The 26,261-nt window shown below is 34.7% G+C and overlaps 1 protein-coding gene across 7 annotated transcripts in view; it reads left to right on the forward strand.

The window, feature by feature from the left end:
• Nucleotides 1-26,261, forward strand: part of LOC120776851 (G-protein coupled receptor Mth2-like) — a 57,522-nt gene that overhangs the window by 21,566 nt on the left and 9,695 nt on the right. For all 7 annotated transcript variants that reach the window (XM_040107893.1, XM_040107887.1, XM_040107888.1 and 4 more), the window contains exons 3-6: nucleotides 23,754-24,341; nucleotides 25,340-25,505; nucleotides 25,583-26,026; nucleotides 26,087-26,258. In XM_040107893.1, the coding sequence (XP_039963827.1) occupies nucleotides 23,781-24,341; nucleotides 25,340-25,505; nucleotides 25,583-26,026; nucleotides 26,087-26,258 (1,343 nt within the window). In that variant the 5' untranslated portion in view covers nucleotides 23,754-23,780. The remainder of the gene's footprint in view (nucleotides 1-23,753; nucleotides 24,342-25,339; nucleotides 25,506-25,582; nucleotides 26,027-26,086; nucleotides 26,259-26,261) is intronic.

Raw genomic sequence — 26,261 nt, forward strand, 5'->3', positions numbered from 1 at the left:
TGTGTGCGTGCTTATTTGTACGCATTTAAATTTTATTTGCCAAATCAACAGAGATGAAGCGGCTTGTTTGTATTATTTCGAGATTTATGTGTTTATATGTTTGTGCGTATGAAGTGTACATACTCACACATAAACACACATGCAAGTGTATATTTATGTATAAATAAAAAGCCTCTCATACTCACATTAACGGCAATTTAATTGTTTAATCGTTGGGGTTTCCCCAAGTGTGCAATAAATATGCTTGAGTGAGCTGTAAAAGAAGGTGACATAATTGCAGAGTCGCATATGGATGTGTGTATGTATGTACTCATAAATAAAATATACATACATATGTATCCGCAATTAAAATGTGAATATTATCAGCTCTCAATGGAGAAGCAGTGGGACTTTTCTCCCGAAGTTACTTCTAGCAAAAATTAATTGGTCATTAACATCTATTTTTGGAAGACACATCTACACACCACACTTTCTTATGTAACGTACTCTTATACATGACACACATACCCAAATAAACCACACACATATATTTATATTTATTGTTTGTATACCCTATCCAAATACATACTATGTAAGTATGTACTTATGTCAATCGAATTTCCAAATTTACACAGTCTATAAATAGCCCATTTATTTTTTCCGAGCAGAGCATGTGTGGTTCTGACTTCACTCGAGGCATGAGCGACCATATTTATTTAGCAACAACAGTTCGTTGCAAAATTATTTTACAACAAACAATGAATGTTATAACAACACATAATATACAAACATATTTATATACGAAACAAATATCAATATTGACGCTCTTTCACTCTCATTTCATATTTACTTACATACATATGTACATAAAAGTATTGCTAACACTTTCCAGTGAAAATGTCATCAGAGTTCGAAAGAAATACACATAAGAAATAAAATACTAAACAGCCGAAAACGCTCTACTTGCAACGTGGCGGGTGAAGCCTCCGTTCTAAGCCAGTTAAAGACGAACGGTTTGAGTAGCGGAGCTGGCTAGAGATTCATAGACCGTAGTGCACCAATGATTTTATGTTGTTGTTGTTGTTTTAACGGTTATCAATCCCCGCTAGGGGAATGGCGGTCAGTATTTGTCGGAAGTCAGTTGCGTTCGAAGTCCGGTGGGCATACTGTACGACGTCGTCGACGTAGTCAAGGAAGGACCATTTGATGTTCCTAGGAAGCGGTTCCGCTCCAAGCAGATGCCTGCAAGGGTGATTTCTACGAAAACATCCCAGCAGGAACTGCTTGGAGAACAGTTCACTATGCTCCTTAACTGAGAGCATAAGCGTCTCACTGTGTAAGTGTTCGATAGCAGACATCAAAAGGCATCCCATCGTGTTCCGGAGTGCAGTATTTTGGCAGGTCTGGAGTTTCCTCATCTGCGTACCACTATATCCAGGCAACCATATAGGTGTTGCGTAGTCGAGGACCGGCCGACCGATTGCCTTATATGTATGTTGCCAACAAGGTTTCTTTGTCTTTTACCCATGTGCTGCCGGCTAGCGACTTGAGGAATTTGTTGCGGCTCTCTACCCTGGCGATAATCGCGGTCGTATGGGGAGTGAAGGAGTATAGACTATCGAAGGTTACACCTAAAATCTTAGGGTTATTGGTCATCGCCATCGACTGCAATATTAACTTCAAGTCCATACTCCTTTGTCCAGTTCGTAAAAATGGTCGCTGGAAAGATTTCGCCATGTCCGTTTGTCAGTATATAGGCGAACTGTACTTCAGTTTGTGATCTGGGTATTTTTAAAGATTTCAATTCAATTTCGGCCGACATTTGCATATACCTCTTCCAATCCAACCCATAATTCGATCAAACCTTCTGATAAGATGTCCACTGTCTGGACCCTTATTATTAACCCACGATCCAAATATCACATAGTGTTAACCAAGGTCAAGAGAACGATCTGTTTAGTTTCCATAATTAAGTTATTTTATATTTGACAGTATGATTATCTAGAATTTAGAAAATGGATGATTTTGACTACTACGAAATCGTTTTTGAATTTTCATTCAATTTCGTTATCATAAGTATATTTTAAAGATTATCATTATATTCCTTGAGGTAGTCCAAAAGTTGGATAATTTCTGAAAAGTCTTTACATTTGTTATTTGTATTGACAGTTAGTTTCCAATAACAATATACATATTTATATACACGGAGATCCCAGCGGGATTGGCTCCGTACAGAAAAAGCGTAACTATCGGACGAGGCCTTCTTGATCACATTTCACAAGTAGCACAGATAAAGCTTTTTGCACAGATGAACTTCTTGGGTGGTTCAAAGAGGAGACAACAAAGTGAGGGGATTTTAGTCCCGGTGGTATTACAATGGGCTTCCTAAGGGCCTAGCTGCGTCGCCATACAGACCCTGTATTTACCTTCCTTCCTCTTCCATGGCTTTCAAAGGCAATAATTTATAGTCATAAAAAGATAAGCGGCGGATTATTAGAAAGCAAAACGAATTTATGAAAAAGAGGTCCACCATTGATGCACTAAACAATATCATTGATACTGTGAAAGGCGCAATAAGTGGCAAGTTATGGAGAGACAGAACAAAAAAAAATTATCAACCTTGGTGTGATGACTGCCTCCAACTCAGCAAAGTGGGCAAAAGTAATCAAGGCTCTGTATGCCTTTCGCTTTCGTCAATATGTTATGAAAATTATAATGAGTTATTTTGAAAACAGGCGACTATTATTCGATACTCATCAAGACACCAGGAGCTACTCTATTTCGAGTGGAGTACAACAAGGCTTGGTTCTAGGCCTTCTTCTATGGAACATAATGTGTGATGGAGTGCTGACGAAACACCAAACCCAAGCTGTTAAATTAATTGCAAATGCAGACGACCTTTATGTGGTAGCAGTGGCTAAACCCCTAGATGAATCGCAGTGCACAGGCTGTCGGCACCAAAAGTTATCAGTGCTTTTCGAACAATATCAAGCGATACTACTGGAGCCATGGTGATGAATACGAGCGGGTATACAAGTCATCACAGTGGTCTACAGGAGCCAAAAGAGAAGAGTTAGTCTAAAGCTTAACGATATGGTAGCAGCGGTGGCAAACCTCACTCAAAGTAAGTTGGACCCACCGACTGATACCTGACATCCATTCGTGAATAGACAGGCGGTGTGGGGACCTTTTTGGGGGGATTTGCGCTTAACCCATTTACTAATTGAACATGAGTGCTTTAGAAGCTACCTGTACAGACGCACGACATTAGTCGGAATTGACCGATGTGTTCGGAGTACTTTGAAGACTCTGAGCATGTATTCTTTAACACCATCGCTTTTAAGTAAAATAACTTAAAACTACACTCGGTTGTACTTTTACGGTGGAAAATCGGACGGCACTCATGTGTCAGTCCACTGAGAACTGGAAAGCTATTAGCGAAGTGGGAGCCTTAATCATGACAAAACTGAGACATTTAGCGCCCGTGCCACGAGTTCCGTGGGAGAACCTGCAGTTGGGAGTAGATTAGGTTTATCGGATTGAAGTTCCGCACTCCCGGCACTGGAGGCTTTCATACTTAAAGCACAACAACCTACATATAAACAGCAACTTTACAAAACAATTGCATCTTTTACATCAAGTAATTCCCTTTGATTCAGTTGAAGAAAACCTTCTAACAAAAAGCTTGGAGGTTCGACTATTTCCCGAAATTGTGAATGAACTGAATGTCCTCCAAGAACTTCTTTTTTTAATACCATTAGAATACTTCTCGTGGGAATATATGAGATCACAGGTCTTTAGCAATAAACCAAACGCTCTTGAAGCTTTAGAAGTCAATATTCATGACTTACGATTTGATTTAGTGGAAAGGATACTCGAAAATTGGCTTCATCGAATTCGTTCCTGTCGAGGCTAATGATATCATATCATCGATTTGTAAGCACGATTTCAATTTGCTTACCGGAAATCTTACAATATTATAAATAATCCTTTTCTTTTTAGACTTTTCGAAGTGATTTTCCACGAAGTGGAATAATAAGTATACTTTCTTCAATTTGACATTTACGGCGGAAAAGGTTATGTAAACCCAGAATGATCTGTTCTTGGCATTCATTAGAATCAAACGACTATATTCATATAAATATATATAAATTTTATTGCACTCATAACACTCTGTGCGCCTTCGCCCATTTTGTATTTGCTATTCTAACGCTTCAATAAATAATTGTTAAATATATGATTTGAAATTGCTTTCCAATGACAGATTAACGATCATCTCTTCACACAAAGTTGCGAATTTGATTATTTACGTCGGCGTTCTTCACGATTTCAATTGCGATTTCTAAATTGTTTCTAACTTTTCGATCATTTAAAGGCGGACTGCTGCCAATCAAGCACCAAGTATTGTTTAATTTCAGCCATCTATCATTAGTATTCTTGGTGTTTGTTGCTGTGGAACAATAGCAATTGTGATGGGCGACTAGTAATGAATGTTTTTCACGAACATTTATACACATTTTGAGAAGGTAAATATTTTTTTCTTTTTTTTTTGGAGTAAAAAGCGCATGCGACCGGTGGGTCTTTGGTGATAAAAAAACAAATAACAAAAAAGGGAAACGAAAAACATTTCATAAAAATACATAAAACTTTAATGCTTTTTAATAAATACCTAGGACGTGTGCGAAGTGAGTTTCAGTGCAGAATTTTGATAAGGCTATAAACAATAATAATAATAACAACAGTCTCTGGCGAAGCTGAAGTGTGCGTAATGGGTGCGGAAGTTTAGAAATAGCCAAAACACTGATAAATTAAATGTTGTTGTCAGTTGAATGAATGACGCGTGCAAATGGAGCGAAACACGCTTCGAAAGTAATAAAAATAACAAAATTGCAAATCAATAAACAAAATTTAAGAAATACATAAATAAATTTAAACACTGAAAGAATTAATTATAAAAATAAATAAACTACAAAAAAAGACTAAAGAATGAAAAAAATAGTAAAATATTATAAAAAAATTAAATTAAAAAAAGGAAATAATATAAATTGAAACAGAAATTAAAAAAAAACGAGCTAAAAAACTAAAAATAAAATTATAAAAATTATAAAAATTAAACTTAAAAATATAAATTAAAAAAATTAAAAATATAAAAAATAATTAAAAAAATTAAAAAAAATTTAAAAATTAAAAAAAAATTTAAAAAAGTATAAAATCAAAAAAGGCACATCGGGACATGAAAGGAAGAACTAATTTCGAGTATAACCGAGCATTTCATACTCTTGCAACTTGTAAGGATTAAAATGAGGGAAGTACCTTCAGGTACCTAAGGTCTAATTACAAATATGCAGCGTTATAAGAAAAACACGCTCTCTCAATTTTATTAAGATAACTCAGATATTGATACCCATTTATGCGGTATTCCCGGAAGTTCGGTAACCTTAATACAATATAAGGTATATGGGAGCTATTGATTTGATCCAATCCATTTGTAGCACACGGACATACCACTATCAGAAAAGAATTCTCTCTGAATTTCCATTATAAATCTGACACATTGATCAATATTTTCGGTAAAAGTCAACATAGGTACCGGGGTCCACATATCAAGGTATCAAGAGGCTTGAACAGTTTTTGCTGGATTTGGACAATTTTCGGTCATAAGGAGGCATAGTCTAATGACATTATTCGAGAAAAGTTTTATACCGTTATATTAGTTATTTCTTGATGTGTACACTAGAATGGAAAAATTGATGGATGGAAGAGAAGAAAATGGAATTTAAAATTGTGCTACATGGGAAGTAGGCATGGTTGCAGTCCGACTTCTTCCATTTTCACACAGTAAAAATTACAGGAAAATGTCACCTACCATTAAATCGGTAGGGCGGGTCTCGAGATATGTATGTGTTTTCAACTAAAAGTGTTGCATCATCATTTTTTCACACCGGCTACCATAAAGCCCTCTCACACCATCTCGGATATCTCTGGCGTATTTAATTAATAATTTATTGCGCTTTTACTCGTCATTAATAGTACCGTTATATGGGGAGGAAACGGGGTTCTCATCCGATTTCATTTTAACACTGTCGATAGGGGTTCTCATAATATTTGTGCAAGGGAAATTTGGCTGTTGTAGCTTTAGTGGTTTAGGCAATATGCACATTAAACATATTAGAGGGAGGGACCACGACCACTTTTTCAAAATTTTTTATCCACAGATGCCCCTGGCTACTGCGATCCCCTGTGCCAAATTACAGTTTTATATCTTAATTTAGTGCTTAGTTATGACACTTTATAGGTTGTCGGTTAATGGTGATTTGTGGGCGTGGCAGTGATCTGATTTTTCTCATCTACGAACCCACAATTTTTTTTGCCAGAGAACGCGTTTACAAAGTATTATCAAGATATCTCAGTTTTTACTCAAGTTACAGCTTGCATGGACGGACGGAAAGTCACCCGGATTGGAACTCACCTCGTCATCCTTATCATTTATATAACACTATATCTATCTCCTTTCGTTTAGTTTTAGGTAATAAATACACATTGTGTGTTTTTTTTAAGAAATCAGTCACTCTTATTGGAATACCATGTATGAGGCGCTTATTTGCATACTTACTCAAACATATACAAACACGCCAATTTTACACACCCACTTTTACCGGCAACGCCATTTATTGCGTACATTCAGTCTCAGAATGCTTGGTGCGGCATAAGTGACAACATTGTTGTTGTTGCTGTGATCGCTGATGACACTTCGCAATTGTTTGTGAAAATGTCATTTGACTTTTAATGTGACATATGGAAATCAGTGAATCAGCCAATCCAAATAATTAATATGTAACGACGTGCGCGCAGTACTCGTTTCTTGTTTAACACATACATACATACATTCATACACATACATATACTTGTATTATAATACAATACGATATATATGTACATATATATAAATATTCAAATTCGCTAATACACTGTTTAGCGTTTCCGAAGCTCAATGCTCGCACTTCAAAGTCTAAATTTGCAAACTAACAACTTTTAGCGAGTGATTTTATGTGTTTGTTGTTGTGGGCAAAGCGTGAAAAAATTGACTTTAGTTGTAAAATTATTTTGCGCAAATATTTTAGACAATTGTTTGTCAACGAAGCTAAGCAAATGAATTCTTCAAGTAAATACTCGCTTAATTTACATGCAAATTGCTTGGGAAGAACACTTAAATAATGCCTGAACAGGTTGTTAATGACTTGTTCGCATGAAAGGGTGGTTCTATGCTGCAATTTACTTGTCGAGCTTGTGTTAATTAGCTGAAAATATGAGCTTTTTTGTGATATTTATGGTTTCTCTATGTGTTTTTAATAGATATTTCAAAAAGGTATACAGCCTTCCTTTTCCTTTCCTACATTAACTGCAAGCCTTTCCAAGCCTGTTTAGTTTGGACTCCATATTGCTCAATAAAATTGCACTTTTTAATGTAATTGAATAAGGTGGCAGCCCAACTCAAAAATATTTTAAAATGTAAAACTTTTTTTCAAATTGAATAAGGTGGCAACCCCACTCAAAAATACTTTCCAACGCAAGACTTTTTATTTTAATTTTACTAGATGTAAATATTGCAAAACTTTTTTTCAAATTGAATAATGTGGCAACCCCACTCAAAAATATTTTCCAACGCAAGACTTTTTATTTTAATTTTACTAGATGTAAATATTGCAACAATTTCTAAAATTGAAAAATACGTGATTTTTTGTGATATTTATAGTTTTCTCTTTGCGTTTTAATAAATATTGCAAATAGGTGGAAGCCTTCCCTTTTTCTACATTAACTGCAAGCCTTTCCAAATCTGTTTAATTTGATGTCCATATATGTAGTTAATAAAATTGCATTTTTTTATTTAATTGAATATGGTGGCAGCACTAATAAAAAAAAAATTTAAGTAAGACTTTTATTTTTATTAATTGAATAAGGTACGCTTAAAAATATTTTTAAGTGTAAGACTTTTTATTTTATTTATTTATAATAAGGTGGCAACCCTACTAAAAATATTTGATTCTATTTTTATTTGATGTAAATATTGCAAAAATGTCTTTACTTTATGATTTTTATTGACGTACAATTTTATCCAGGTGGCATTACGAAAATATTTGCAAAATATGATATTCTCTGACTTTCATTAAAATACTCACATATTGACCGATAATGGACTTAACTTATTTCATCGAAATATTATTACATACTTTGGAGAAATTATAATTTGTAAGAAAACGAATTAAAATAAAAAGAAAGGAATTAATAAAAAAAAATTAATTGAAATAACATTTGGAGGTTACAAATTTTTTAATAAAAAATATTTACTTTTGTTGGTAAAACAATATAATTTCATCAAATTAAATGACTTTAATGTTATTTAATTATTATTTGTTCGAAAAATTACTTTATTTTGCTTTAAATAATTTTTTGTAAATAAAATTTTAGGTGGCAACATTCTTAGTAACAATTTTATCTGCAATCCTCTTCAAAGATCTTAGTTTAATACCTATATTGTGTTATGACATTTATTAGAAAAAAAAATTTGTTATAAAAAACATTAGGTGGCAACTCTGCTCAAATACTTTTCTTTCATAAGCTTTTGCTTTACTTTATTTTAATAAAATATAGCAATGATTTGCTTATTTCATTAATTTTTATTTGCTTTATATTTTAAAACAGGTGGTAACATTGTTACAAAACATTTTCAAACGTAATTTTTCGAAAATTTCTATTTAATAATCGTATGGCAGAAAGATATGTATTCTTCGTGCTGACTTGTTTTTACTTGATATTTTCATACAGGTGGTTTAAAAAAGGTCTAAACGTCGATGTTTCATAAACCCGCTTAATTAAAACCCACACTTTAACACTAAAAAAATCACAAAACTGTTATTTATACTCGATTTAATATTTAACACAAAATATCATAATTAACTAAATAAACGTGTTAACGTACCACATCTAGTACTACTTCTAATCAGTTGAAGCATGTAATTTTGCGGCGGCCATAAAAATTGGGCGATTGGCTAATATAGAGATATATCATACCCACTTTGTCTATAATTACGGACGAGCCTACAAAAATATTTATGTATGAACGGGGGCAAGACAAAATATCTGCTGTCATCAAACAGTCAGTCATCACATGACTTAACTTTGAAGTCGTAGATAATTTCGTCTATCTTGGAACCAGCATTAACACCCACCAATCCAACGCTGAATCACTCTTGCCCACATGTACTACTTTGGACTGAGTAGGCAAATGATAAGTAAAGTTCTTTCCCGGCGAACCCTACTAGTCCCTCATCGATCCCGTCCTGCTATATTATGCTACGGCATGGACAATGACATCATCTAATGTGTCGTCCTTAGGAGTGTTCCAGAAAAAGGTTCTGCGGAAGATTTACGGTCCTTTGGGCAATGGCAACGGCGAATACCGCATTCGATGGAACGATGAGCTGTACGAGATATTCGACAACATCGACATAGTTCAGCGAATTAAAAAACAGCGGCTACGCTGGCTAGGTCATGTTGTCCAGATGGAAGAGAATACTCCATCTTTCAAGGTTCTCGATGCGGCACCCGCCGGTCAAAGCAGAGGAATATGATGATCTGCACTCCGTTGGAGAGGTCAGGCGGAGAAAAACCTGGCTGAACTTAGTATCTCGAATTGCCGCCAAATAACGAAAAGAAGAAACGATTGGCGCGCTGTTGTTAACTCGGTTATAACCGCGTAAGCGATGTCTACGCCAGTAAAGAAGAAAAGAAGATGTGGTCTATAGCATGCCTTAAACTGAATTTTTTAACCGAACGCTTTTAAAATCTATTATCGCTTATATTCGCTGGAGTTATATTCTGGAGAGTTTACTTATTTTTGATTCATTTGAAAAGTATCCCTTAGTGCAGGTGTCTTTTTATCACCCAATTATAGCACTTTATATGTGCCGTTCGGATACTATTGTTAGTACATGCGAACTTGGTAATGAGCCGATCCGAGAATAAAAATCACTTGTGATCATTTGTTTAGGGAGAGATGAGTTTGAGTGTATGCCTGAACTTGTTTTGTGAGGAAATATTACAAAATTCGATTTGTTAAAAGATTTTAAGCGTGTGTTTATTTTAAGTAATACAATAATAAAATTTTGGAAATTCTTGGGGGCGTACGGACAATGTGTCTGCAGTCAAGCAGTCAGCCACTCACACAACCATAAAATAGCCACATTTCAACAGAGCGCCTGTAAAATGTTTACATGAAATTATATAAATTTCCACAAATAGTTTATTTAAACGGCGCATTGGCGAAAAGATTATTAAATAAAAATCGATTTTCGCTATAAAATGATTTTCATGAAAGCGAACGTCCGGGAAATTTATATGCATTCATATATACATACACACACATAAATATAAACACAAGTGATTTTAAGTACTTTTTATGCAAAAATATTGTTTATGAATTTTTTAATCGCCTACCGATAGCGAAAAATGCTCGATTAAGCGCCTCGTTCTTTTCCGGCATTAATTTCGGGTGCATGCAAATATATACATATGCATGTGTTAGTATATAGTCATTTAACACAGTGGCATCTTTTGTTTGAATTTCGTTTTTGAATATTCAAATTTTGATAGCAACTCAGCACATAAAATAGCTGATGCTATTGCTGATAAAAAAAAAACGAAGTGAAATGCGTCAGCGCTTCCCAAACGCGCAAATGCAAACACACGCGCGAGTTCACGCCTACGCTTGACATGCGGAGTACGCGCTCACAATTAACGCAGTTACATAATTGAATGAATTATCAATATTATTGCAAACAAATTAATCACAAACAGCAGGCGGGCAAATAATTTTTTTCTATTTGTTTGTTATTCTGTGGGCAAATCCCATAAAATATGAGCGGGCGTTGACGATTTAAGCGTCAAAAGAAAGGCATATAATATATAGCCAAATGTAGCTTGCATACATAATTATAATATATGTATGTATACTATTTACTTATGTTGGTTATTACAGGCATTTCAAGTGAATTCGGAAATAACTGGTCGTATAAGAACTAGTTTTGGAACTACTTTGTAACTAGTGGAAAAAATTAGTTTTAGGAAAAAATATTTTTAAAATTGTAAAAAAAAAAATTTTTTTAAATTGTAGAAAAAAATATTTTTAAAAAATTTTAAGAAAAAAATATTTTTTAACAATTTAGGATTCAAAAAAAAAATTAAAATTTTATGAAAAATATTTTTAAAATATTTTACGAAAAAATATTTTAAAATATTTTACGAAAAATATTTTGAAAAATTTTAAGAAAAAAATATTTTTTAAAAATTTTAAGAAAAAAATTTTAAATATTATGAAAAATACTTTTAAATAATATTTAATATTTTTAAATATTTTTATAGAAAAATATACATTTTTGAAAAATATTTTTAAAAGTTAAAAAAAAATTTTAAGAAAAAAATACAAAAATTAATAAAATATGTTTTGAAAAATGTTTTTAAAATATTTAATGAAAAATATTTAAAAAAATTAAAATAAAAATATTTCTAAAAAATTTGAAGAAAAATATTTTCAAGAAGTTTTACGCTGAAAATTAAAAAAAAAAATCACATAATACGTAATAACGTAACCTCCAAAAATGATTGCTTTTGCTCAAAGTAAACCTTAAGGGGTTATTTTCAACTGCGTTTCGAAGAAATTTTTAAAAAGTGCGCTTGTTGTGACTTTTTTATTTTATTTTAAAGAGCCATTTTTTTGAAAAAAAAAAAATTTTTTAAATGTGGATTTCCAAAATATTATGTATAACATAAGGTAGTATTTGTTTTTGAAAATTTTGAATTTGCTTTTTCTCGTAGCCGATCTGGGGACCTCGAAAAAGGTGTGTGTGGCAGAAAGCAAGATTTTCAGCTTAAAATTATTATTATTATCATATATAGTATACTATGTATTGTGTACCGGGTTTTTCAATAGCGATGATGTGATTTTTAAGTGTCGTTTTGTCCACTTTATAATATCTCACGATCCATAATTTTTTTTTTCATTGTATTCGGTAAAGTCGAGCGTACATTTTCTTTACATAATGTTCAAGTACCAATATAATGAAAATATTGCTGTCGTTCAGGCAATTGTTGCTGAATTCCGCGTAGATTCCCTGTAGATTCCAAGACGTTCTTAAGAATTGGTACGGTCTCAAGCCAAAACCTGGCCGATTCTGAGAAAGGGTTTGAGCTTGCATCCGTATTAAATAATTCTCACTCAAGAACTGAAGCCATGGAACACGTCGTGAATTTGCTGATTTTTCTTTAGAATAATTTGAAAACGATCGAGATTTTTTAAGCTTTTCTACGATGAGGCTCGCCTGACTGCTGCGGCAAATAAACAAAACTGTCGATTCTGTTGCGAAGAAAAATTATTAATGAACAACCCTTACATTGACCTAAATTGACAATTTGGTGTGGTTTTTGATCTGCTGGAATAATCAGTTTGTACTTCTTTCGAGATGAAGCTTGTGCCATCGTTACTGTCAATGGAGAGAGATATAGATCAGTGGTAACCATCTTTTTATAGCGGCAATTACATAGAAGAAGTTGATCTTGACGATATCTGGTTTCAACAAGAAGAGGCTACGTGCCACGCAGCACGTCCCACAATATTAATATTCGATTATATCAAAGAATTGTGACATTGAATGGCCTCCAAAAAGCTGTGTTTTAACACCATTAGACTATTTCTTTTGCGGTTATTTGAAGTCATTGGTGTTTAGCAATAAAGCATATTATCTGATTGTCAATATTGAAAGCGCTATTCATAACATACTACTGGATTTAGTGGGGAACAGTACTCGAAAATTGGGTTCATCGAATACGTTCCTTTAAAAGAAGTCGCGCAGGCTACTTTAATAATGTTATATTCAGAACATAGTTGTATCGGTTGTACTTCACATTAAATCCAAAAACATTTGAGTTCCTTTAACAAGTAGTGAAAAGAAATCATATCACTCTTATTGGAAAACTTTGTATATGCCTGACTAACTAACATAAACGGTATGAAGATGACTGATGATCATCACCATACCATATAGAGAGCTAGAAGAAGGTGCAGACCGAATTTTGAATAAAAGTTATCACATGTGTCCTATTTAAGTTTCATATCCTTATTCAAGAGGCACAACTACATCTTGATTTTTTGACCGTACGTTATTACAAGGACAATATTTTGTGGTCGAAAATGTTGATCAAACTGACATTATATTGACAATAGACGAGGTTTTGACCCTATGAAGCGTTCCTTATAAGATCACTACAAACTTGTCGACAAGTTTTGAAGAGTGTCACCTAAAATAAGACATTGTTATATGTATAAACTCTCATGTGCTATAATACGATTTTTGCCGATTCATGCCAAATATAAGTAAAGCTAAGCAAATTACTCTTCCAAATATGCCTGGTAATGAACCTACGTAAATAAAACCCGTTACTATACATAAATATAGCAACAATTTGTATCTGTATATATAAATGCGATTATCAATTATCTTATCAGTAATTAGTGCCAAGCGGTGAGCTAATGATTCGTGGGCTTCAAAGCTAATCAAAGCATTTAGTCAAGCTAATAAACGGCTAATAAGTATTTTCGCACCACGCAGTAACTATGCTAGAGTATATACTTATGTGTGTACCTATATATTCATATGTATGTATATATAGATCGACATTCTAAGCACTTACTTTTACATATGAATTGTGAAAATTTAGCGCTAACTTTCATAGCTTTCTGAGTTGGTTATTTTAAGGAAATATTATAATTAAAGCTGTATTAAACAAATGTATGGCATATGAATTAAATAAATATCGTTTTCTGGCAATTTTTCAAGGAATTTTTTAATCAGTTATTATTATTATTTTTAATGTGTGATATTAGAAACATTGCACTTAAATTCGTAGAAATTGTTTGCCTCACAAGTCTTATGCCAAAATATGCAACCATTCGTTCTTATATAACTCTTTAAAAAATATTATTACGTTGACACTAGTTTTAAAAAAATAATTTCAAAAAACTTGTTCAAATATCACTTTCTTTGGAATTTTCATCAATTGGTATGTTATGCTATAAAATCGGTGAAGGGTAACCTTTTGACACTTCCAAAGCCAGAAATTAATGATTCAAGAAGCTGAATTGATCAAGTTATTATGTAAATACTCTCCATTAATTAAAAAATAATAATTATAAAAAAATTTCTAAAAAAATATATATATATGTATGTATATATGTAAATAAATAAATATAAATTTTTTTATAATTTATTCTGGCATATACAACTTTATAATTTTTTATTTTTTATAAATATATAGTTGTATTACACCGTGAAAAGTGAATTTGTTGAATTTCCTCCAATGAAGTGTCTCCAATTTATTATCAAGTAATCAATCGCCGCGCCAAAATGTAGGCAACATTTATGGCATCAATTTTAGGTATACAGATTTTATGTATAATAAGCTAGTATTGACAATTAGCATACATTTTGGGTTAGCCTACGAGTGTTTACCAAAAAACAAAATGATACTTAAAAAATAGTTATTGAATTACATACATATTAGACTAGTGCAGAAGCCTTTGAAAATGATATAAAAAAGAAAGAAATTCATAAGTTGAAACCCATCGGAATCGAAAGATAAATTAACACTAAGGACAAAATACTTTTACGGGAGATCCGTTAAGATTAAAACTATTTGAAAAAAATGTTGCGAAATTTTAATTTTTAGTAAAAATTTCTGCCAAAATCCAATTTTTAGTTTTTTTTCCTTCGTCCAAGTTCTAAATTACGGTTTAGACTAAAACACGCATTTTTTCAACTTTAGATGATCCTGCAAGTAGTTGTCCTGCCAACGCGGTCGCATGTTTTTTATGAGGGGTCACCGGAAATGGCGTCGCAATGGTCGAGTTAAAAATATTTTTTAACAAAAATTTCAGAATTTTTTTGTTAATAGTGTTATTTTGTAACAATAAAAATTTTTAATAAAATAACACTATTAACAAAGATATTCTGAAATTTTTGTTAAAAAATATTTTTAACTCGGCCATTGCGACGTCATTTCCGGAGACCCCGAAAAAAGAAAAAAATATTGAAAAAAAAACAGCTTATTACGATTTTCGGTAAAACTAAGCGTCCCTTAAAAAACGGCTTACTATTACGATTTTCGGTAAAACTAAGCGTCCTATAGAAGAAAAGTTATGTGGCAATGGTGTAGGTAAGGAATCGATTTACAACTTTTTTATGTGGACACTTTTTACATAACCTCAATATCAATATGAATCTTCAAATAACCTTGTGTTTGAGTTTTTTATATAAATATGGATACAGTGTATTCGGAACATAAGTCTGCAAGTTTACTCCAAATTACATGAAATGATAACAATTGTTGCACAAAATAAAAATAAATCTAATTTTGATTTTGAAAAATCGATTGCACGGACTTACATACATACATATATCAAGTTCTGAATATAACATCATTCAAATTATTTTTTTTTATTGGAACGAATTCGATGAACCCAATTTTCGAGTACTTTTTCCACTAAATCAAATCGTATGTCATGAATAGCACGCTCAATATTGACTTCTAAAACTTGAAGAAAGTATGGTTTATTTCCAAAGACCAATGACTTTAAATAACCCCACAAGAAGTAGTCAAATCTCCAAACGTTGCTCGCAATAATTGAGTTGTTGCACGTACCGTGTGGCACGTAGCCCCATCTTTTTGGAACCAGATGTTGTTAAGATCAACGTCTTTCAATTACGGCCATAAAAAGTTTGTTATCATCGTTCAATGTCGCTCTCTATTGACAGGCTTTTCGGAAGAAGTACGGACCGATGATTCCAGCAGACCAAAACCCACACCAAACTATCAATTTATGTGAATGTAAAGGTTGTTCGTGAAAAACTTGTAAATTTTCTTCGCATCAGAATCAATAGTTTTGTTTATTTATCGCATCGCTAAGATGAAAGAGATGGTTCATGGAATTATCCCTATAAGTTCGGAGAGCTTCCTTTTGTGACCTCTTTCCTAAAATTTTTCTACACTTTTTCATCTCGCTTTTAGCCCTCCCTTACTTGTTTCAAGGATTCTTCTCAGTCACTGCATTCATTTCTTTGAGGATAATTTTTCTGTTTGTTTTACGTTGCCACCTATTTCTTAATAATTATACGTTTATCCTATTTTAACAGAATTTATTTGTATTTTGATTCCTCAGAGTAATAAGCCCACTGAGAAATAAAAACGAATGAACAGTATTTTTACCCATTTGTTGCGCCTTACAATTCATCTTGATAACAGTTTAAGATTAATTTCAAAAGCACTTTTGGGAATGAACTTAATTCTTCGTTATGAAGCGTCGGTGTTATGACCCTGACAATATGCGGAGAAATTTATTTTACGTGTGGGCAAATACGCAATGACAAATTACATTGAAATTGCATACCTACTTATATATGTAAGCATACCCAGTAGGAAAAAAATAGGCTCTTGGTATTTTCTAAATTTTTTCACTTTTTTTACGGTGTTGCCATATTATGATTATTTTTTAATATCAAAATAATAACACTGTATTTTTTTAAAATTGAAAATTAAAATTAATCATCTTACTGTGGCGTTCGTTGTCTTCCGCTAGGTGGTGCTGTTATCTAAATATTACTAAAATTGTATTTATGTTATTGGTAGCATTGAAGTTACGTAGGTAGTCTTATATATTTTGGGGTTTAGGAACCCTAGTGTTGCAATCTGGAAACTCACAATTTTGTAGTAAAGTTTGACATTTTTGATGGTATGCATACTCAGAACGTTTTGACATACGAGAGCTATTTGTGTTGTTTACAGTTACTTAAGATATTCTTCTGAAACAAAAAATGGAATTAAATCGCGAACATATTCACGCGATTACTCTACTATCTACTACTCTATGTCTACTATTTTATAACTTTCGGCGTAAATAAACGCATCAAGATAGATCTATACTACGTTCTGGACAGAAACATGGTAAAGAAAACCCGATTGTACATAAGATTCCTATTGGCACTCGATTGAAGAGACAGTAGAAACAACTACCAACTAGTCCATGTCTGGTGGCGGCATATGCCCACAGGACAAGGCTGAGGCCACAGAGTCTGTTGAAATTCCCGTTTAGCGCAGGCAGCCTAAAGGATGACTATTCCTCATGGACCTAGTAAGTGAACTCCATCTGCTATCGCAAAAGATGAAAACTGGTCGATGCGTGTCTCATTAGCCTACCAGACTAACCTAACCAAACCTAACTCATTAAGAGACTCCAAGGCGCATTTCGGGAAGGTCGTCCAAAATCAGTAGTTGTTCCGGAAACTATTGATGTTGTGCGCAAACTGAAATTGCAAGATTGTCATGTGACCTATCGTGAGATTGAAACAACTAAGGGCATTTATGAGACTAACATATATTCAATATTGTATAGATATTTGACAATACAAATATTTGTTCCAGAAATGTTAACAAAATATTATGCGGTGCTTCGAAACACGTCTATGGCATCGTGACATTACGCGTCACATGGATTTGCACGTATGAGCCCTCAAGTGAAGCGTCGACCGAGTGCTGTATGGGTGTTTTCTGATAAGTCGAATCCAACAAAAGTAGTTCACGCACGAACCACTTGCAAGCAAATGGTTGTAGTCCTGACTTGGCACCGAAAGACTTCGTTTTTGTTTTGGAGCTACCTCAAACAGAGTGACAAACTCTCAAGCGTGAACTAAACTCTATAGATCTCCCTACAGATTACGAGGATTAAATGCACAGTTCTATGAAAATAAAATCAAGTTTATCAGTGTGCCTCCCTGATATAATGGAACCATTAACTTACAGCTAATGATAATCAAATGTTCGTACTCAAAATCTGTGTAAAGAAACACTTCAAAAGATTGAAGAAATATTTCTGACTCTTTTGACACATATATATTCTTCTAATGTTTCCCCGAATTATTCTCTAACATTTAAAATTTAGATAATTAGATCTTCATCTTATCAGTCCATACATATATTTAGCAATGAACGTCATAAAAGAATCTCATCAAATTTGACCATTCAAATTACCTGCGAAATACGTTCCTGATCAAAGACAAGGTTGCCAACACTTATTCAAACTTTCCACAGTTTTTATAAGCCTCAGGTGGGCCTTCAGCACCTTCAGTGAATTTTGGTTGTACGATTTCGACTTATTTTTGGAACGCCAATCGCTAAATTGTTGAATTGTTTCGACGTTATATTCATAAACCCACGTCTCATCACCTGTAGTACCTAATGTGCCTGACGATGCCGTTTTTCAAAAGATTCAGATGTTTTGTTACGAATTTAACATAGACACGCTTCAAACCCAAAACATTAGCCAAACATTCACCAAAACATTCACCAAAACATTAGCCAAAACATTGACTAAAATATTAACCAAAATATGTTGAGTCGATACATTAGAGTTGTGGAGTTCCTCTGCTATCTCTCTGTTGCCAATAGGACGGTTTTCAAACACTGTTTCCTAAACTTGTTAGATGTTTCCATTATCGTTTATAACAGATGAGGATGGATGACGCGCATGAGGCAAATTTTCAGTAACTTCATGACCTTCGCTGAATGTTTTATACTCAATTGCTTGTCATCGTGATAAAGTAGACTGCCCAAAACACTTCTGTAGCAATTTTGACTATTTCATAATTATAATATCATTGGAAATGCAAAATGTCTAACAAACTCGTTGTTGTTTACATTTCCCCAAGCACAACAGAATGACCCGAAAAACCAACACTGCATTACTTATAACAAGTTCAAGCGCCAACAATTTCCAACAAGGTAGTCAGTAGAACTCTATGTCTGCCGGCTTTCCTGTGTTTGCCACTAAGTATTTAGGTAAGTGCGGCGCCCTACCATACGACCGTGTACACAACTTAGTAACAAACACCACCCTAAGGAATAGATAAGTTGACGAGCAATTTCCCCTTCAAAATAAATGAAACGATGACACAATTCCAACAACATAAAGAAGATATATTGCGTTGAATTATGACCAACAGGCAACTAATTTGCATAAACAAAGAAGAGTCCAGCGAAGCAACAGGTGAAATTACACTAATATATTTGATCATAATTTAATAAACACCGTTAAACTTAGCGACGCTTATAGTTGCCGTAAAACTTATTGTGTACTTAAGCGCTCTAATGACACTTGCGTCAAGTTACTACAAGTTCAATACAAATAATTATGGAAATTTATGAATATTCTGTTGGTCTTATTCACACATGTAATCAATTACTGACGCACATTATATTGACATTCGATGCGGTTTAATGACAGGCGTTAAAGGTCCTTGTGCCTTGGAGTAAGTTTACGATAAGCTGAACGTCAATAATCGAATGACATTTGACAAATTACTTATGGGCTTAGTTGACTAATATTTAAGTGTATTGACATACCATTATCGGAGTGAGTATTCATAACATATTATGGAATGCAGGTGGAGACTTTAGCAAAGCAATTTGATGGACGACTTTCTTGGTTGTTACATTGCTTGTGGAAATATGACGCATGCAAAGATTATTCGTACTCATTAAATGTCCTTCGTTAAGTGGAATCCTCACACTTGGTGGGCCATTGGTCAAAATTTCAGGAAAATTTCTTATATGAAGTTCCGTGCTGAAAAATTCTAGACTTATAAGATCACAAAGCACTTGAAAGTTCCTAATCTCACTCAATCTCGCAAAGTTTTGATAAAAGCTACGTGAAACCTTACTCAACTTTACGTCGAATCTCCGCTTTCTGTAGTACCAAACTTCGTTGTTTATTGTTCAACCCAAGGAAAATCTTCAAATAATCCCTAAAGTGATAATATTTTAGGCCGACACTCAAAAATTTGCGGAAGAATGCAGTTTGATTGTTCAGCTTTTTAAAAAAAAAGTTTGAAGGAACTTGGAAGCCATACATTCAGTCATCCTAGTCATCCTGAGAATTGGAATCGATATTTGTTGTCCTAACGAATTTGTGATAGACTCAAAATGGTGAGGATTGGGTGATCCTTAGAAATTGTTTGTTGTTAAAACGGTCCAAGTGTAATTACAGTGATTTCCGTGTCGGGATTAGCCTCAACGCTTATTGAATCAACCTAACCAAAGGATAGATTGAAATATTTTACACTCTACTTTTCATCATTATATCTATATAGACTATATACATACATATTTTCGTATATCTCTCAATCTTACAGTAATAAATACAGAGTTGGTATAACAGATTTTTTGTTTAACAGAAATGTTTGACCGCAAATAGCTTTCTCCAACATGAACCTTTAGAAAGTTTGCCAGTTTCCTCTTTATGCAGGTTTGCATATACATATGTATTTGATCAGATATTATCCTATTTTAAACGGTAAAAAGCTTTCTCTAACATGACATTTCTGAAAGGTCTCATGCCCAATCTTTTTGGGGATCGATCTCATCTCATCTCTTATCTTTTGGTATGGGTTTGTAGATCAATATATTTTACTAGATGGCGTTGTTCAGTATTTTCTAACAAGAATCTTTTACAAGTTTTAGTATGCAATTCATGCTATCTCATCCCTCTTCCCTTAGGATACATATGTAGACCCAAAAATTATCTGTAGTCTGAAGCAAAAGCTTTCTTTACTTCACGTATTTTATCGTTGCCAAGTACTTAATGAACCCAACTCAACATTCGTTCAAGTTTTTCGACATATTCTTATGTAGTTAGTAAAGTGCATGTATGTATGAAGAAAAAATCAAGTAATTCAGCAAAATGATGCAACGGCATGTATGTATGTACATTCATTTTTTTTTTAATTGGTAAAACTTTTACCGAGACGTTTCAATTGATGAAACAAGTTTATGACGATGATTGCCTATCCCGTAGCAGAGTGCACGAGTGGTTTCAACGTTGTCAAAGTGCTCGTGAGGACATAAATGACGATCAATATGTGAGCCAATCAAAATCCGTGATCACCGGAAATTCCATCGAAACTGTGAGTGAATTCATCAAAAATCAGACGAAATCATCATTGAAATTCATGGAAATGGAATTGAACATCTCCAAGACATCGATTTATCTCATTTTGACCGAACATTTGGGCTTACGAAAGGTGTGGCACGGTTTGTTCCGCACAAAATGACTGACGACCAAAACTTGCTCAGAATCCAAGATTCGAAGGACATCTTGTAACCGATTATTTTACCAAAAATCACATTTTAACCATTAACCACCCCCGTATTCACCTGATATGACACCGTGCGACTTCTTTCTTTTCGGAAAAATGCATTTGCCCATGAAAGGAAAGTGGCAGACGTAGAGGCCATTCAAAAGGCTTTCACCGGCATGCTGGCGACCATACCGGCTAACGAGCTAAAACACTCGTTTGAAATGCTTTTGGACGGTGCAAAAAGCTGTATTGAAGCAGAAGGAGACTAGATTGAATAAAATAAATTGATTTTGTCGAAAGAACCATTTGTTCTATTTTGTTTTAAGTCCTGTTTACATTCGAACACACCTTGCATTTTTTGAATTTACACAAAATTTTTGTCAAACTAAGTCTAGCTAACTACTATAACTAAGTTTTATTGTGTTAAAAATCATATTATTTTAAGCATACTTATGCTCTTCTGAATCATCCTACATACAAATACCGTTATTAGCTGCTCAATATCTTCAAGAGAGCTTATGTTTATCAGACATACAGAAGTCTTCTCACACCATAAGGGGCAAATATGTATATAGTATAATCGTCAACAAAGCAATAAAACAGTAAATAATTTTATTTTCGAAAGCGGTTATCAAAGATTGCTAGAAAGCTTTGTCTTTTAATCAATGCTTCTTTCACACAAAAGTAGATCACAACCATAGCAATGTGTTTTTTGTTTTATTTTTTTGTTATCTTACATTGAAGTGGTTTATGAAAGTATAATTATTATGTGAGGTTTCTTTGTTTGGCAATCCATTGTCAAGTTTCTCAATTCACACATGACACGCTCAACCCAACTGACCGCAAGATAAGACTTTCAAATGATAATGCGCTGGCTTTGAAGCTACTTTCTTACGTTAAACTACAAAAACTGTTTATGAATTGTGACAAAAAAAAGTTCTCAGAACAAAGAATTTTTTATTATATTTGATCTGGACGACATTTGCCTTCTTCAGCTGATGAAAATATTAAAAAAAAGTGTAGGATATGGTGGTCTGCCACGTGCTAGAGAAATGGTAAGAGAGCTCGACATGTCTCGCGAGTCCATTGGAATGATTTTGGTGAATATTTCGGCTATGAAATGCGTTCTTGCTCGACTCGTTCTAATAAAGCTGATTTTTTTCAAAAAGCGTACTGTAAACAGGTCTCTTTGGACAGGCTTGTTCATATGAATTCCCAACCCAGATTCATGAATAGCATTATAACTGCCGAGGAGACATGGGTTTATGAGTTTGAAATACTAACGAGTCAACAATCAACAGAATGGAGGCTAAAAAACGGGAAGAAAGCCGATCAAAAATCACGGTGATGTTCATTATTTTTTGATAATCGTAGTTTGGTGCATCGTGAATTTGTTCCGAAGGGACAAACGGTCAATAAAGAGTTTTATTTGGCCGTATTGAGGCGTTTGCGAAAGAATATCCGTCGAAAATGGCCGGAATCGTGGAAGAACAATTCATGGATTTTGTACGACGATAACTAAGCTTTTAGTTTCCAAAAAAGTCTCACCTTCTTCTTGGAATTTTGAAAGTCCCTTACTATCCCTTATTGCAAAAAGTTAGACAACCAATAGGTATCAAAAACATATTCGCCATCCCAGCCCTAGTATAATGTTCATAATACCGAGTGGTCTCTAACAACTGCAGTTCTTGTGGATCCCAGCTTCTTCGATAGTAAGATTTTGCAAAATATGTGTGATTTCAAATGTGAATTATTTATGGACTTATCACCTTGGGCTTTCTTCAGCCCGTATTTTGCATTAGAGAGCGATCTAGACGAGTAACGACCGATCGCTTTCTATATTACCTAGATGGCCAAATTGCTAATAAAAAGAAAGAACAAGAACATTTAGTCGACAGTTTTTACTTATGACAACAGCTTGGTTGAGACACTTGAGTATCAAAGGTCGATATTTAACTGAATCCCTGATGTGGTTATGCCGTATATACTATACTATACTATATAGTATCTCCATTTCGTGAAAATCATCGAAGACCTCAAAGGTTCCATGTCCTAAGTCATTAAGTTTTAATAAATACGGAAAACGGAAACAGTTTGGCAAATACATTTTCGATTATAAGTTCTTTCCAACCGAGGTTAAAATGTCTATACCGAAACTTTCGCTACTAAAAGGGTAGCAATTTCATAAGCACAAAAATATATTGAAGCAGGGATAGCCGTCGAGCCATTTACTTCCAGATAACTGTCCGTCCAGACTTCTTAAGATAACTGCACTTTAGATATTATATTTCGAGCTCTTTCTCAGGGACGATTTCTATGTATTGTATTCTATAAATCCGTTTTCGATTAGTGGTATGAAAAAAGCTCTAAAAGCTCCAGGAAAAGATTAAAAAAGAAATATTAGAAATATTCGGTCTCCTGTGCACAATAATGGGATCCAAATTACTCTCTTCTAAACATAAAATATCTTCAAATAATACTATATATGTTTGTTTATCTCATAATATGGGAAATAATTTTTCGTTCTCTACTTTGCAGCCTTCCACAGGAACCAGTCCAAATACAATGTCACAAATACACACACAAACGCTTCTGCGCAGATTGCCACTGCGGTTCGTCTATATCGGCTTGGCGCTTGCCATTTGCCTACCCCCCCTAGTGAGCGCCTACAACGAGAACTTGCATCAACGCGATGGCATACATGTGCCTTGTAGCTTCTTCGATACGGTCAACGTGACGGGTGATCCGCATTTCCCTAACGGTTCATATCTACACGATGGCACTATGATACCTTCACAGCTGATCGGCAAATATGACTATATTTACACGGATCTCGTGCGGCGTGTCGAAGTGGAGTCACATGTGCGAGCTTGCATTTGTAAACTGAAGCCGTGCATCAATATCTGTTGTCCTTGGGGCGCCAGCTATAGTACCAATGAGAGCGCTTGCGTCAACAATACCGACTATGCGTGGCCCCAGCCGCTGTTGAATGTGACTATGCCGGATGAAACATTGAAGGCGATGAATATTTTCACTGAATTTGCTGTGCAGAGTTTTCGACCATGTGAATTTATGTTCTCACTGCAACCGGAGCTCGGCTCTTTCGACGATTGGAAGCTGTTCGAGGTGAGTGGTATTGGATGAAATTGAAATCGATGATATTGAAGTCATATGTGGGTGGTATTATCAAGAAATTAGTATAAGTTCCAAATAGTGACTCCTTTCTAACTGAAGATTGGTTTTAATAGAAAGCTCTTCTAGCAAATTGTGCTACACACCATGACGAGAGATACTATACACTTCGAAGGAGTTTAAGGATTACGATGAAAATATGAATATCTGTTTTTTCTCAATGTCTGTTGGCCACGGTTACGGTCACGGGAACTTCTTAGGTTAATCTCGTAATAAGCAGCTGTAAACCAAACTTGATAAATGTACTTTATCTCGGAGTAAAACAGCAAGAGCGCTGGTGTCGGAACTATGTTGAGCTCTCAAAACTGGTTACCGGTACTGTTAGTTGACTTATTTCTGACTATCACTCCGTTGCCCTCGGAGACAAAATCTACCGGCGATGGTTTTCTTGGTTTTCTGAGAAAAAATATTTAGGTTTTGGAGTTACTTAAAATAATTGTGACTCGTATATATGTATATGCCCGTCTCAAAACTTTCTGTATGGTTTCTAGTCCACCTTAGATTTCGAAATTATTTATGGAATCAAGTTAGGTAAGATGAAGTTAATTTGGTAGGCCGATGAGTCACGCATAGACCATTTGGTCCTTTACGTTAGCAGATGGAGTTCAGTTGCTAAATCCAAGAGGAGTAGTCATCCTTTAAGATGCTTGCGCTTGGCGAGAATTTTAACAGACTCTGCAACCTCACTATCGATAGCTACTCCAATGTATCATATCGCGCGAACCCCTGATGCTTACAGCGTAATCTTGTCAATGCGGGACAAGTGCACAAGAGATGCTCCATTGTTTCCTGGTGTCTTGTACCAGACATTTCCTGCAGTCTTCTCGTTCTGTCAACCCCATATTGCAGGCGTGTGTTGCCACCAAACAGTCCCCAGTTAGGTCTTATTTATGAAACTAAATATCAGTGTTTTCTTCAACATTTCTTCACAGAATGGCACACTACTGCGCGTGTTCGACATGGTCTACCTCACCAAGAGCGAATTCTGTTTCCATCCAACGGTGGCGAATGACACTATAGACACCATGTACATCATCAATCCGGCTAATTGCAACTATGACTCGGATTACAGCACCATCAAAACAATAAATGCTTATGGTAAGCTCATCTTAAGAAAAAAATTGTACTTAAACTTCACACTCTAAATTCTCTCCGTCTCTTTACCATACAAACAGCCATGTTGTTTTCCATACCGTTCATGATACTCACCATTGTCGTTTACCTGAGCATACCAGAGCTACGCAATCAACACGGCAAATCGTTGGTTTGCTATCTGATCGGACTCATCATTGGTTACTCGTTGCTGGCGATGAGTTCGCTGCAATTGGATGCATATTCCAGTCTGGCATTCTGCAAATCGCTCGGTTATGTCGCCTATTACTTCTTTATGGCTGCCTTCTTTTGGCTTAGTGTTATCAGCTTCGATTTATGGCATAACTTCCGTGGGACGCGGGGCATCAATCGTTTTCAGGAGAAGAAACGTTTTCTCGTCTATTCGCTGTATGCTTGGGGCATACCGGTGCCCTTCTTGATCTTCACGTGGTATGCGCAGGAGATTGCTGCTATACCGCATTATTGGAAGCCCGGTATTGGCGGTGGCGAATATTGTTGGCTGGACAGTAAGTATTTGTCGTTATTATGCGCTTAAAATTGAGTTAACCCTTTTCCTATTCTTTAAGTGCGCACCTGGTCAGCGATGATTTACTTCTTTGGTCCAATCGTTCTCATAATTATGGCTAACAGCATAATGTTCGTCTTGACGGCCATGAAGATACACAAGGTCCAACGTGAAATGGCGCGTATAATGGCACGCGAGGATAGCACCAAGAACTTACGCACCGAAAAGGATAAGTG

This window comes from Bactrocera tryoni, chromosome 5, assembly GCF_016617805.1.
Source record: "Bactrocera tryoni isolate S06 chromosome 5, CSIRO_BtryS06_freeze2, whole genome shotgun sequence".
NCBI lineage: Eukaryota > Metazoa > Arthropoda > Insecta > Diptera > Tephritidae > Bactrocera > Bactrocera tryoni.